The 15,611-nt window shown below is 44.9% G+C and overlaps 2 protein-coding genes across 3 annotated transcripts in view; one reads left to right on the forward strand and one right to left on the reverse strand.

The window, feature by feature from the left end:
* Trim37 (tripartite motif containing 37) overlaps positions 1–5,931 on the forward strand; it is a 130,814-nt gene extending 124,883 nt beyond the window's left edge. Inside the window, exons 25-26 of one of the 2 annotated variants that reach the window (XM_028772496.1) lie at positions 5,408–5,567; positions 5,654–5,799. In XM_028772496.1, the coding sequence (XP_028628329.1) occupies positions 5,408–5,567; positions 5,654–5,692 (199 nt within the window). In that variant the 3' untranslated portion in view covers positions 5,693–5,799. Of the gene's footprint in view, positions 1–5,407; positions 5,568–5,653 lie in introns of both variants that reach the window. The other variant, XM_028772497.1, reaches the window with a different exon arrangement.
* Positions 1–15,611, reverse strand: part of Ppm1e (protein phosphatase, Mg2+/Mn2+ dependent 1E) — a 127,769-nt gene that overhangs the window by 19,187 nt on the left and 92,971 nt on the right. Inside the window, exon 2 of the mRNA XM_028772499.1 lies at positions 3,918–4,036. Coding sequence (XP_028628332.1) covers positions 3,918–4,036 — 119 coding nt within the window. The remainder of the gene's footprint in view (positions 1–3,917; positions 4,037–15,611) is intronic.

Genomic DNA, 15,611 nt, shown 5'->3' on the forward strand with positions numbered 1-15,611 from the left:
CCTCTGCCCTCTGCCCTCTGCCCTCTGCCCTCTGCCCTCTGCCCTCTAGCCCAGAGCAGCCTTCACTGTGGACAGCTGCTAGGGTTATCACATGGAGAGCCAAGCCTTCTAGGCTCAGAAGAATGACTGAAAGGTGAGCACTGGCTATATTATCCAGCCATTCAGAACAGGAAAGGCATATGAGAACTGGTGCTCTCTTCCTGATCTCTTGTGTGTCTTCTGTCCACTATAACAAATTGACTATTTGTAATGAATTCCAATTCCATCATTTAGATCTGAGTTATATATTTTCTTTGATATATTTATCAATTCAACTTTTAGGCAGTAGTTTACCCAATAGGGTAACTGATAGTTTAAATATTTATTTAGGGCAGGCAACCTGAATTCTGTGTATACTACTTTGACTTTTAAAAATTTATTATCATTATTATTATGGTTGCTGTTATTATTATTATCATCATCATTGAAAACAAGGTCTCACAATGTAGCTCTGGCTGTTTTGGAAGGTATTTCTGCTTTTTTGGGGGTGTGTGGTTTAGAAGCAAGGTTTCTCTGTGTAGCCTTGGCTGCCCTGGAATTCACTCAGTAGACCAGGCTGACACTGAACTCAAGAGACTCACTGTCTCTGCCTCCAGAGTGCTGGGATTAAAGGCGTGTGTGATACCATGACCAGCCTTATTTTTTGTTTGCTTGCTTGCTTGTTTGTTTATTTTTAAAGCAGACTCTTGCTATTTAGCTCAAGTTGGCCTCAGCCTCGAATTTTCGACAAACCTTCCCTAGTGCTGGGCTTGTAGACACGCACCAGCACATGGCATGGCTTATGTCCCCTTCACTCTACAGTTGACTCAGCTCACATTTGGCTTCTGAAGCAGACTTGGATCCCTTGGCACGAGACCAGTGTGTATTGAAGAGACTATGTCTAACGTTTCTAACCATCTAGTCAAGCTGTCTTCCGCTCAGTTTGCAACTACTCAAATAACCAAAAGATTAGGTTTTCAGTACTTTAGATGTTCCTCCTGTATCTCATTTAAAAAAAAATACTCCTAAAAGTTGCTTTACTAAATCAGACACAGCTTGACAGCCTGAGGAAGTGTGTGGCAGACGGGCGGGCAATGGCTGCAGATGCTTCCTGTAGGAACCCAAGGAAGAGAGCCTGTGTGTTCCTTGGCTGCAGGGAACCCGGACTCCCGTTTCTTTACTTCTAGTCTCACTTTAGCCTTGAATCTGTGACTCCATTTCTGTTCTTATGCATAATTCTTACATTAATTTTCCTTCTGTTTGGTAGTACTGAGGCTAGAACTCAGAGCCTTGAACATCCAGACACATGTTGTGCACATGCTCTGTCTTTTTGAGACAGAATCCCTCTATAGAGCTCAGGCTGGCCTAGAAATCAAGATCCTCCGGCCGTAGCCTCCCAAGTGCTGGAGTTAGAGTGTCCCTGGGTGCACATGATCACATCAGCACAAACTGTCCCACCCTTTCTGAGACAGGATCTCGCTCTGTTCCCAGGCTGACCTGGTCTCAAATTCATTCCCCCTCAGCTGACTCAGTACTGGGATTAGAGGTATGACCCCCTACATCCAACTCAGAACTCTTAAAATCTTTGCTGGGCGGTCGTGGCGCATGCCTTTAATCCCAGCACTTGGGAGGCAGAGGCAGGTGGATTTCTGAGTTTGAGGCCAGCCTGGTCTACAGAGTGAGTTCCAGGACAGCCAAGGCTACACAGAGAAACCCTGTCTCGACCCCCCCCCCCCCCAAAAAAAAAAAGAAAAGAAAATTTAAAATCTTTGTATTCGGAAAGTCTCATAGATTTTATTTCTGGTTTCTTTATTATTAATATTCAGCAGTCTTATTTATGTCTTAAACATTTTAATTTGTTTGTTTGTTTGTTTGTTTGTTTGTTTGTTTGTTTTGAGACAGTGTCTCACAGCACAGGCTGCTGCTCCCAGTCTCTCCAGTGCTGTGATCTATGGGCACGTACTACCACACCCCTTCTCAGTTAACTGAAAAGCAAGGGTGTATTTGAAAGAGAAATAAAATTCAAAGAGCAAATACTCCCTGAGGAGTTATATACATGAACAAGTCCATAAACACCCAAATATTTGTATTGCTTTAAGCAACTCCAAATGTTTGTTCTTTTTAAGTACTAGAACTCATAGATACTGCAGCAGGAGATACCCTCACCCCGTGCAGACTTGACATGACTGTGTCCTTAGCTGACACAGTCACAAAAGAGAGCTACAAAGCAAATGCCTGCACAAACTCCAGGGAGAATGGGGGAAATATTACAACCTGTTCCCAGATTCCCAGCCAATGATAGAAGCTGTTCCACCATTGTGTGGTTCACATATCACTGTCATTATATACGCCACACTGTCCAGTAAGGAAGCTAAGAATACTTAAATGTTAAGGGCTGGAGAGATGGCTCAGTGGTTAAGAGCACTGGCTGCTGTTGCAGAGGACTCAAGTTCCGTTCCCAGCACCAACAATGGCAGCCTCTGCCTTCTGAGTGTTGGGATTAAAGGGATTAAAAAAGGCTTTAAGTGTCCTTTCAGTGGGACCTCACTGCCTGTGCTGTAAGCCCTAAGCGGTGTGCGTCTCCCTCTGCCGACAGTGTCCTGTAGAAACTCTACCTTGTGTAGCTCACACCTACTGATTTGTGTAAGATCGATAAGGGATTGGCAGATAGTTGCGATCTCAACAATATGAAGGTGTTTCTAAGTGATCTAGAAAAAATTTCAAACATCATGATCAATGACATCTATTTTTTAAAAACCAACTTTATTTTACTTTTATCATCTTGTAGGGTTCAGATAATTCTCCAGAGCCAGCATTTAGGGCAGCACACAGCTCTGAGACAGTCTCCAGCAGGAGTGCTATAGAACAGTAGTATATAAATAATAGCCACTTGAGATGGAAAAATAAAACAGAATAAGGGGCGTGAGAAAGTGAGAACCATCCAAGCAGCAGCCCACCCCCTCACAGCTGTAAACTGCTCATCAGTCGCTAATGTCACTATGTCGAGCTGCAGCTGAGTCAGCCGTCACCCCACTGCAGTGAAGCAGAACTGAAACTCTCGTCTTTTCATTACAAGGGTTTCGCTCTATGCATCAGCATCAGGGGAAAGACAGTGCTTTGTAGAAGGATTCTATTCAGCTTGGCTCTGGGACAACGTGGTTCTAGATGAATCCGTTATTCTCAGTAGGAACGAGCAGTAACTCCCTCCTTGACAATTTTCTGTCACAGTCCAGAGAGAGAGACAGGAAGAGCGGGAATGCCATACAGTCTCCGGCTGGCTTTCTATTTATAACAAACGCTCTGTTCCTTATGTACCATGTTGATAGGCAAGTACTTAGAATAGAACAGAAGGGCTAAGCATGGTAGCACATGCTGCGATCCCAGCACTCGGCAGACTGCAACAGGGTAGTGAACTGAAGGCCAGCCTGAGGCTACAGAGTTGAGACCCTGTCTCAAAGCTAATAAATATCAATAAAATAACACCCTCAAAATTTTGTAGTAGTACCTAGGCTCCAGTGACCTTCCCGCCACAGCCTCCCAAGTAGCTGAGACCGCAGGTACACACTACCAAGTTCAACTCCATTGTATGCTTGCTCCTTAGAAAGCAATATCAATTTCCTGTTTCTAATACTTTCCATGTACTAGTTTACCACACACACACAATTTTATAAAAAATGGTGTTTAATCATTTTTAAATATGTGTGTGTGTGTGTGCTTGAATTTTTTTTCTTCTTGTCTCTTTGGATTGATTTTTAAGAAAAAATTCCTTAATACCACTGTCTAGTCACTAGTGGGTATAGGTAGTTGGGTTTGATATGCTATAGATAGTTTCTGTAGCTAGCTGTCATGAGAAAATTTTAGTATGTTTAATCAAACAAATAATGGAGAAAGGTGCTCACCCACAGTCCCTTCTGTGCCGTCCGTTTCCTTTGGGATACAGTGAGCAGAAAGGTCACTCTGGAGGACTTCATCTGATGTGGCTCTGGCTAAAGCGGCAGCCAGAAAGGAAGGGCAGTTACTGAAAGAGAAGCACAAGGCTATCCTCAGTAAGAACTCAGAAGTGCTGCTCTAAGGTACCACAATACACGCCGTCCAGTAGAGCCCAGGATTGTCCCTTATCATTCAGTGAATGACTGGGCACGTGTCTTGATAGACCCCTGCTAGGTGTTGAATAGATATTGGTGAATACCTCAGGGCCAGTCCCTGACCAGATTTACCATCCAGCTGGGTAGACAGGTGGTTAAGCAAGTAAACTAACAGGATGCAACCTGAAAGTCAGATAAGCTTCGTGGAGGAATTAAGACAGTGACCCCTATAGTGATGCCTACCTAGGTTAGGTAGCCAGGCGTGCCATACCCTTACATATGAAAAAGATAGCATTATAAGAATGTGGAAAGGCAGGATGAAATACTTCAGGCTAGCATGTGCACAGGCCTTTATGCAAACTTATGAGAAGTCACAAATTTTTGAGCAAGGAAAGTTGCATGGTGAGGTAGGAGCTAAAATATTCCCTTGATTTGGTGTGCACAGGAAATTAGAATGTAGCAAGAATGAAAATGGGCAGTGAGGACACTGAAAATTCTCGGAAAGAAGCGGGGAGGGGAGGGGGATGGAGAGGGAAGGGGGCCAGGACAGGAGTAAGAACATGAGAAAGATGAGCACAGAAAGGAGGGGCGTGAGGAAGATCAGGAGCACTGGGAGTGGGGGTATACTTTGGAGAAAGATGCTGCAGAACTTGCTGACAGTTGGGCCGACATGAATGAACAGGTGAAGAGCTGAGAGGAAATCCTGGGTTCATCTGAGCCAGCAGGAATAGGACAAGAGGTTTGAGGACATGGGCTAATGCAAAAGCCAAGAGTTCATTTTAGCATGTTAAGCTAGAAATGATGATGAGATATTTTATAAGAGTATAAAATTATTAGCTGGACATTTCAGGAGGCACTTAGCTTTGAAAACTACAATAGAATTCAGATAGAGAATCTAAGAATCACAAGCATACAGGTGTTCTTTAAAATTATAGGAACAGCAGTGAACATGGGGAGGATTAGGAGACAGATACTCTATACTGTAGCATATACATTGTTTTATATGCTGTGGAATGTGAGGCAGAGAGTATCTGTGTTGTTAGTGCCGAGGTTTTGAGGTTAAGTGCAACTGTAGACAAGGAGCTTTGATCACTGGTCTCACCAGCACATACATAGAGATCGTGACTCAAGCCTGAGCCTGATGCCATCATGGGGTGAGTCTTTGGGAGGTACAAAGGGAGAAAAGGAAAGGAATGTAGCATGTGTGGATGCTGTGAACAGTAACCAGAGGCCGTGGCAGACTGTTTTCTGTAGTAGGCCACAGCAGTGTTTCTGGTCTCATGCTTTGTTTTTCTCCAACTCAGGGCCTCAGGCCTGCTAGCCAAGTGCTTTCCCATGGAGTCGCAGCCCCATGGAGTCGCAGCCCCATGGAGTCACAGCCCCGTGGAGTCGCAGCCCCGGGTCCCATGCTATTTTAGAACCTTGTCATTTCACATAAAGCCCGCTACTTTTTCTTTACATGCGGTAAGACTTGAGACCTTGTTTTTTAAGGGCAAAGTACGCTCCCTGGCTGTCCTAGCTTTTTGCTTTCTTCCTCTCTCCCTCTCTAGACTGCTTGTTCTTGGGACCCAGCAGCCATACTGTGCTGAAGTCCAAACCAGCCAACCCGGAGAGACAGCATGTGCAGGGTCACACGGATATGAGCTGAGGCCCCTGGCCCCAGCTAACAGCCACCATCAGCTGCCTGACGTGTAAGTGCACAGGGCTTCAGACAACACCAGTCTTCAGCCTGAGGCTCCCAGTCCCATGGAACAGAAATGGGAACTTGCTGTACCAGTCTGAAATCCTGACGAAAAGAAACTATAGTATAATAAATGACTTTATTATGCCACTGTGTTTTGTCGTAATTTGTTCGACAGCCACTGTAACTGAAGTATTTTAAAGCTTGCTAGAAGACAGAAACCTACAGAGACTAGAACAAGCCACGCATGGTAACACACACCTTTCATCCCAGCACTCCAGAGGCAGAGAAGCAGGCCATCTGTGAGTTGGACCAACCTGGCCTACAAAGTAAGTTCCAGACCATCCAGGGTTATACAGTGAGACCCTATCTGAACCTCCCACACACACACACACACACAGAGACTGGAGCTAGAGAAACACTAAGAGGAGTCAGGAGAGTTGAGTGTTTGAAGGAGAGCTTGGGTGATCTTAGCAATCCTGCTGAGAGGTCAAAGGAGCTGAAGAAAAGGAATAGTGAGTCTAAGAGAGTGTAAATGATGTCAGTGATGGGCATGGGGAGGCCGAGATAATTCAGCAGGAGGGAAAACATCTCTAAAGTGATATGGGGGGTGAGGGGTGTCCTCCATGTATAAAACACCAATTCAAAATTCATTGTGCAAGGCTGCTGCATAATAGAAGGCTTGCTTAGTATACACGGGTCCTGAGTTCAATCCCTACTTCCCCTCTCCACTAAAAAAGGAAAGACATGACAGCAAGCAATAGTGTGACATTGGACACTGGGCCTACATACTGCTAAGTGGCAATACAGAATGGTTTAGGGCAGTGCCCTGAAACTCAACTATATACATGTTCTATGGCTCACCAGCCTCGCCCTCAGTGTATCCCGTAGCAGTGAAGGCACACTGCCATGCAGGCCTGCATGTGCGCCACAACAAAAAGGAAATGCCGCAGATGCAGTTGGAATGTCCCTTTTAATACTAGGGTGCTTTCTCAGCATGTATATCTGTGTCCTGCATGTGTGCCTAGGGTCTGCAGAGGCCAGAAGAGGGTACCACTCCCCTGGAACTGGAGTTGCAGATGGTTGTGAGCCACCATGTGGGTACTGGGAATCAAATTCAGATGCTTTTCCACCACTGAGCCATCTCCAGAACCCCTGAGTAGAATATCTTTTAGCCATTAAAAAGAACAAAGTGCTTATACCTGCAACCATGTAGATGGACTTTGAAAATATGAAAAGTACATAACAGGTAGATCTAAAGGAACAGAAGTGGGACTTGAGGGTTGGAATCCAATCTGTGTGGAAATACCAGCATTGGACAGGATGAAGTATATTGCCTTAAATGGAAAAACGGGAGGGAGGAGGGCAAGCACTTAGGGTAAGTGGAGGTAGGTGTTTCTGTTTGCTGTGAGGGAAGTAAGGACAATCCCATCTAACTGTGTTTACCTTTGCAAGGGCTTTGCTGAGGCATGCATGCCTCGTGCCAGGCACTATTGTACTGATCAAGATGTACCTATACACATACGTATACATATGATTCAATATATTTCCATGACTAGGAAGCATAAACCCTACCTTCCTAGTACAGTTCTTATTCGAAAGGTCAGGTAAGACCAAGGTCCTGTTTCAGAAACATGAAGTCACACTGCTTACACTCCAGACCTCTAGAGGGGAAAATAACTTTTATATTACCTTTCGCATCCCTTGGGACCTCTTTATCTTTGTGTCTGTGTGTTCACATGTGTCCAGATGCATGGGGGTGCACATAAACATGTCTGCGCAAGTGTGTTCTAAAGATGGCTGTCCCACCCCCCACTTTTGAGGCAGTTTCTTCCTTGGAATTGGGGGTCTATGTTTTGGCCAGACTGGCTGGCTAGTGAACCCTGGGGCGCTCATGAGGAACTGGGTTAAAGAATCACAGCGTTAGGAAGGTTGAGAACCACTACTCCAAGCCATTTTGCTGACCTTAATTTTTATTTTGAGATGAGGTCTCACTATGTTGCCCAAACAGGCCTCAAACGAGAGTTTTCTGAGCAGCTGGGATTTCAGGCTTGCACCACCACACCTGGTTGGTTTCTGCTTCTCCTTTGCTCTGCTTGTAGTTCTAAGGCATGGCCTACGGCTCCATACGTGGTAGGGAAGCAGTACAGTTGAGCTAAGCATTATTCCAGGTGCGAGGGAGGTCACTTTTCGTAGCTCTTGCTCCTTAACATCTGTAAGATGGAAGAATGGGATTTCTCCAGGGTCCCGATGATGACTATCTGGTATCACCTTGTCTCCTTCATTGCTCTCTAGGTTATCAGCCTTTTCTTGATGAGTCAGGAGTTCTGGTACTGGCATGGCTTGTCTTCACATTTCTCCTGCTTTTACTCTGATCTAGTCTATTCTCTTGTTTATTTTTAAAGCTGAATTTTAAAATGATCTGAGAATTTCACGGTGATGTAGCTCCCTGGAGTCCCACAAGAAAATGATACCTTTTGTGTAATTAACTATCAGTCTAGGCTCATCAAAGGTAAGGCTATGACAACTTGAGAGAACAAGGCACACAGCAGTGATCTCATTAATGTGTCATTTGTGGGACAGTTTTAGTTACAGTTAATGTACTTTTTAAACTTTTTGTCAGACAGAATGAAAATATTTTCAGTGAAGTATGGAGGGAGGGTTAGCTCTCTAAAGTAAGATCGCAAACGTCACCTCTGTCAGTGCTCTCTGCACGTCAGGACATGGGAACACTGCATGAATCATTTCTTATGGTTTTGACTGAACTGAAAGAAACTGTTTCTGGGAAATGAAAATCACAAGTCTGTTTAACAGAAGCACAGGCACATCAGAGAACACTCGACACACCTCAAATACAAACTTTCCATTAATGCTTGTCATTTTACGAGACTTACCGGGCGTGACTAACATAACAAACACAGACTGCTTGCCTTCATACTTTGCCTTCAGATGCTAAGACGAGGTTGCAGTTTGGTAAGGGTAGTAAGCGGGACAATGGCAGAAAATACCCTCTGTCGGGGCACGGGGAGACCCAGACCTAGAAAGCTGCTGTCTGGGCTGGGGAGATGGATCAGCAGTTAAGAGCACTGGCTGCTCTTCAGAGGACCTGGGTCTGAGTCCCAGCACCCATAAGCAGCTAGCAACCATCTGTAACCCCAGTTCCAGGGACTCTGGTGTCCTCTTCTGCCCTCTGTAGGCACCAGGCATGCTCACAGCGAACAGACAAACACATGCACACATTGACAAGTAAAGAGAAACATGGGATCAGATGCCGCTACACTGGAAACCCTGGTGTCACTTAGTGTGACTTGACTTTGGCAGTGCCAGCCTTTGGGTTGTCTGGATCTTCTAAAATTAAATTAATCTTGTTAGGGCCCTCAAACAATAAAAAAATAAAACAAAAAAACCTTACATGATATATATCAAGTATAGCTACAAGACAGAGACTTTCCATTCTTACTTCCAAGCAGTTTAGACCCTGAGTGTAAAAGGAAATGTTTTCTACATAGCAGTTAACTTTGATCTCAAACAGCAAAGCACAGATTTTATATATTCATTTTAAGTCACGTGTTGTGTGCACATAGGCACTTTTTGAACAACACTGAAAAATCATTAGAGATCCACTTATGGTTACTCACAAGAAGTAAAACATTTTACTTTACTAAAGATACTTATATTAATGAATACATGACTATATACTTGAACTTTTATATCTTCTTAGTTTTTCAGTGCTGTGCCAGGAGCTCAGCCCTGTTAACATTGGAAACTGAGCTCTGTAAATAAAGCAAACATGGTGTTTGCTTTAAAGTAAGTATTTTTCAAACACATGCAAACCCCCAGGAAGCTATGGTTCGGACATGCCATCACTGGCCTGGCATGTTGGGGAGCAGCAGTATCTTCTGCTTCCAAGGGTTTATTTGGAGAAGTCAGTGTTGCTTCTTTAGTTCTACATCTAAAGGCAGGGCCAAGCGTGCTGCTCACTGGTAGACCACATGCTCAGACCATATAAGGGCTGTCTCCACCACCTCCAAATAGAAAGAAAACCTACCTGTCCCCCAGTCATGACTGGAGACTTCCTCCACGCCCCACAACACCTCTTTTTTAAAGACAGGGCCTCATTATGTATCTCTTGCTGACCTGGATCTCACTTTGTGGATCAGGCTGGCCTAGAATTCATACAGATCCACCTGCCTCGTGCCATCACAAACAATGTGGTTGGGAAAAAAAATTACAAAATACGACCACATCCTAATGGCCTTCAGTAGTTAAGCACTCTTCAGTGTTTATACATATTTGTTTTGCAGTATCTGAGGCAGACATACTAGATCGTCATGCGAACTATCCAGATTAGAGTCAAGGCTGAGGTGAGCCTGGCAATAGAATGCATGTGTGTTATATCAAGGCCCTCAGCTAACTCCTTCCCACAGGATGGAGGGAAGCAGGAGTTGGCAGAGCAGCTTGGTCAGCAGACTTGTGGTGCTGAGCACGCTTGTTTCCTGACACCTCTAGACACAGCAGACAGTTCATACGCCCAGAAGTCACTTTAAATTGTAAAAATTGACTTCTCTATGTTGCTAAGAAAATAAAAACCAAAAGCAGAAGTGGAGCTGTGTGTGTAGCACGCACAAGGTTTGTGCTTGGTTTGAGAGGGCGAGAGGGAGGATGAACAAATGAACTCAGGGTCAATGAGGACTCTGGAGGCCACACACATGAGCTGTCCGTGGAGAGATCGGAAAACGCCGCCAGCCCGTTCCTGGAGCGCTGTTGTTGAGCTGACTCGGAGAGCAGGAGCTAAGAAGGCTCATTCCAGAGGGAACCTCAGGAGACACCAAACCCCAGGCTGCTGTTTTCTCCACAGGAAAAGTAAGAAAATGGGAAAACTCCAAGCTCTTCTGGGCCAAAACTGCTACCTCTGTAACTCTATTCCAAGTAAGTATTGGTTTTTTGCCTCAAAGGGGGTCAAAGGCAGCTTTAGAGGTACAAGCCCACTGGACACACTGGCACATAACTGTACTCAGTTATGGGAAGCAGACAGTTGGATCCCTGGAGTCCATGCACAAGTCTAAGACTAGTCTGAGTGACAAGACCCAAACCCAGAATATTATTTCTAAAAGCATATTCTGCTTTATGTATTAGGAATATTTCTGTAAAGAATTATTTATTTTATGTATATGAATACACCTGTAGCTATCTTCAGACACCCCAGAAGAGATGGTTGTGAGCCACCATGTAGTTACTGGGAATTGAACTCAGGACCTCTGAGAGAGCAGTCAGTGCTCTTAACCACTGAGCCATCTCTCCAGCCTCCTATTAGGAATAATGTTAAAAGTTGAGTGTGTCTGGCATGCATCTTTGATCCTAGCATTTGGCAGCAGAGGCAGGTGGATCTCTCTGAGTTTTAGGCTAGCCTGGTCTATTTTGTGAGTTCCAGGCTAGCCAAGGCTATATAGTGAGAACCTGTCTCGATAAATAAATGAATATTCATTCCCATAAGTACCATCAATCTTGGCAATGCATCCATTAGTTAAGAAAGACTTCTTTGGACGTTGTATAGCCAACTATGCCATAAACTTCATATGAACCAATACTGTTACAGTACTCTGGAGCTTTATATTTTATCTTATTTTTTATTGTTTTTGAGACAGGGTATCTCTACATAACCTTCACTGTCATGAAACTTACAATGTAGAACAGGCTGGCCTTGAACTTACAGAGATCCTTCTGCTTCTGCCTTCTCAGTGCTTAATGGGTTAAAGGCACCACACCAGTGAGAGCTTTCTATTTTAAACAGTCCATCCTCCTCCCTCTTAAAAACGTTTCCATGGGTTTGTTACTCTGTGCCCACCTAGTCTAGGCTGGTATGGGTCAGTCCAGCAGGCAGTGGGGCTGAGTGATGGAGGCTGGCTGGCTCTGTGAGAACTGGATGCTCCTGGTATAAATAGATTAGCACACCAAGAAACAGTAACTCTGCTGCATCCTCAGACACCAGGGGTGGACCTCTTGACTCCGTCACTTGTTGGCATCGTGCATACCAGGACAGTGTACATTCTAAGGCTGCAAACTGAATAAACCAAGCCAGGAAGCACTGATTACAATGCCAAACCTACACAAACCACCAAAGACATTATTAGAGAAATTAGAGGTTTAAAAGTAATCCTTCCTGACACTGGCAGTGTGGGCGTCCGCGCACCACAGCACCCACAGCTGTGTTCCGTAGGCTAAGGTAATACAAATTCTGGAAGGTGGGATGTTCCCATCAGTTCCATCTGAGAGAGACTCCACTGAGAGCCTCTAGCCCACGGGCTCATGACAGCACTGTCTCCTCAGCATGCATCTGCCTAGGTCATGACGAGAAACACTGATTCCTGACCACCCCATCTCCATTAATCTGAAGGATTTTCAGTCTAAAATAGCACATTCAACGAAAACAAAAGAAGGCAAATCCTCTACCTCACAGTATTCTTTTTCTTAGTGGACTGCATGGAGCTACTGGGCTGGGGTTCTTCCCCTGGAGGCTGCTCTTTGTCTAGCATGCTCTAGGAATGCCACCCGGAGTCAGATGGTGGTGCCCACACAGCACAGGTTCTTTCCTTCCCTTGTAAGGATCTAAATAATGCTTCCTGGTACCTCACTCCTGCAGCTCTGGGCCTGGGGTTCTTCCAGCAGAAGTCTCCCTGGTGCGCCTAGCCGCTTAATCTCAACATCTATTTTTGCTCACACCAACCAGGTTGACATTCAAGGAAAACCTACAGACTCCCAGGTTTTCTGTGAGTACCAATTAGCTGCTACAAGGTCACCCGAGACTAAACTTACAGTAGTACATGATCAGTACAAGGTAACAGAATGAAGGTGGCCTAGCAAGAAACCCTGTCACCTTTCTCCCCAAAGCAGGCTCAACAGATCAGCCCTTGCCAGAGTGTCCCCACCTGATCTTGCTCATGCTGGATCCCATGTGCTCAGGGCTGCTTCCCTCAGGAAGGTGCCATTCTGCACGTTCTTCCCCAGGACACCTTTGTGCCCCACCCCATCCTCTTTGGAAAGGCTGCCCCTCGTGTTCTACACGTGCTCTCAGAGCCGCTCGGCTGCCAATGGGAGTACCCTGTGCATCCTTGCTTAGACTGTTTCATTACCCCATCTATCAGTTTGTGGACAGAGTGTGGCGGCCAGGACAGCGAGGACAGTTCTGGGGTTGGTTTATGTGCAGCTGTGGAGTTAAGGTGTGGGGGAAGGAAGTGCTTTCGAAAGGAGCTCTGGCAGCATCGCTCCAGTGCTCCAGGGCGCTCCAGGGCGCTCCAGTGCCATGCCACTGAAGTCTGTGAGCCGTTTGTTTCCAAGCTCTTCTCTGTGAGCTGAAATCTTTGTCAATGCATGCACTTTGGATGGCATTTAGAGAGTTGGTTAAACAAATTCAAAACAACTGAGAAATTTTGAGTTACTATCATACAACTAACTGTATGGAGTACTTAGTACTTCCCGTTTCCTTCCTGCTCTGAACACTTCACACAAGCCCAGGAAGGCCAGAGCTAGGCAACGGCTGTCACAGACTACAGTCCTTCTCTCTAGTCTAGACAGCATGTGTGCATTCTCCAGAATTTAAATAACTCTGAGGAGGGAACGCTGTACTTTTTATTTTAACAATATAGTTTACATAGAAGTTCTGTTCTTTCAAATACCTGACTTTTAAGTCACAGCAGGCCCTCAAGGGCACACTCAGTACAGAGGTCAGAGGAAGAACTTCAGCCATTAAAAATAAGTACAGTTGGGAGCTGGAGAGATGGCTCAGTGGTTAAGAGCACTGACTGTTCTTCCAGCGGTCCTGAGTTCAAATCCCAGCAACCACATGGTGGCTCACAACCATCTGTAATGAGATCTGAGGCCCTCTTCTGGTGTGTCCGAAGACAGAGACAGTGTACTCATATACATTAAATAAATAAATAAATCTTTAAAAAAAAATAAGTACAGTTTATCCTGGGTTTTGTTTGTTTCTTTCTTTTCATTGTTTGGTTTTTGGTGGGGGCAGGTGAAATGGTTTCTCTACATAGCCCTGGCTGTCCTAGAACTCACCATGTAAACCAGGCTGACCTCTGTCTCACAGAGGTCCTCCTGCTCTGCCTCCAGAGTGCTGGGATTAAAGATATGCCATCATCCCTGGCAAGTTTATCCTATTTGAAGACCCCCCAAAGCTAAAGGAATTTTAAGTGATGAGTTGGTATCAAGCTACCTTCCCAGTGGCACAAATCAAATGAATGTGGTGAAGAGAAGAGCCCATACTATGCCTTTTCATCCACTGATTGACAATATACCTATCTTATCTAATATATACATTAGAGTGACTTACTGATATCAATGTAGTTCCCTCTAAATACCGCAGTGTGTTTGTCATGAACTAGAATTCAGTATTTGTTAACAGACTTTAGTACAATCTATATATTTTAATTTTAAAATTAACTTTAAAAATTAACTCTTAAAAAGGAAAATAATGAGAGGTTGGGAATATAGCATTTGTGCCTAACATGGATAAGACACAGCATTTGGGGGGACTGAAATAATAAGTACATACTATATACATAATAAACATAATTTCTTTCCAACATCAAATCATCCTGGAGCTGGGGCCACAGCTCAGTGACAAAGCGGTTGCCTGGCACGCATGAGGCTGTAGCATCAATCCCAGCAAAACAAAACCAAATGCCGTATACTCCTGGCAAAACACAAATGCTCCTTGGCGGCTGAGGAGAAAGCTCTGTGCCGCCAAAGTGTTTGCTTTGCATGAAAACCCGAGCTTGAGCCCCATACTCCATGTACAAAGCTGGGTGCAGTGACACCTGCCTGCAGCACACACATACAATCTCATCCCTGCTGAGGCAGAGATGGGAGAATCCCTGGGCTCAGTGGCCAGCCAGTGTGGCCCTATTGAGACTCTGCCCCAAAGGAGGTGGATGGCAGTCCTGAAGATGTCACCTGAGCTAATGTGTAATGTGTGCACCCAAACACACACACACCACCACACATAGCGATGGGAAGATGGGGTGTGCTTCTGCTTCTATGCCAAAGAAGAACTGAGAATCTTTCATGTTTCTGTCTATTACAAGGCCATTGTATTTTTTAAGTTGCTGCTCTCCTAAGTGACAGGACTGCCCTGGACTCCTCCTCCAGCCTTCTGAATACTCACGGCTTTATCCTTGTATGGACAGGACATGGTCAGTAAATTTGGTATTTCTAAGTAGACAGAAAAATACCCATCAGTAGTTGGTGGTATTTGTAATACTGCCTTGACAATCAATACCTTAATAATCTGGAGCTGAAAGCAAAAATACTTATCTGTAGGGCAGAAATAGATTCTAAAATGAGGGAAAATAGAGACCGTCAGGACAAGCTGGTTTGTACGGCCGCATCAGGGAAAATATAACCCAGACAAGAGACATCCAACAGCAGTGTGTGGACAAATGCCATAGAACTGGAACCTTTATATCACACTAACACCTAGTGACTTCTCAGAATTTCTGGATATAAAGTCTCTAGAGAATCTGAAACTGGCCCAGCCAGTATGTGTGTACAAAGATGAGGAAGGCAGATGAGGGCAGGGGAGCCCCTGAAGTTGGAGTGACAGGTGTCTGTGAGCTTCCCACACAAGTGCTGGGAACTCTGTCCTCCTAAAGAGCCATCTCTCTAGCCCCAAAGATATTCTTTGTGCTTTTTGATTTTTGAGACAGGGTTTCACTATGCCTGCAACTTGCTACGTAGACCATGCTGGCCCTGGACTCATAGAGATGCTCCCTGCCTCTGCCCCTCTGCCCCTCTGCCCCTCTGCCCCTCTGCCCCTCTGC

This window comes from Grammomys surdaster, unplaced genomic scaffold (genome assembly GCF_004785775.1).
Source record: "Grammomys surdaster isolate TR1022 unplaced genomic scaffold, NIH_TR_1.0 213, whole genome shotgun sequence".
In the NCBI taxonomy this organism is placed as follows: domain Eukaryota; kingdom Metazoa; phylum Chordata; class Mammalia; order Rodentia; family Muridae; genus Grammomys; species Grammomys surdaster.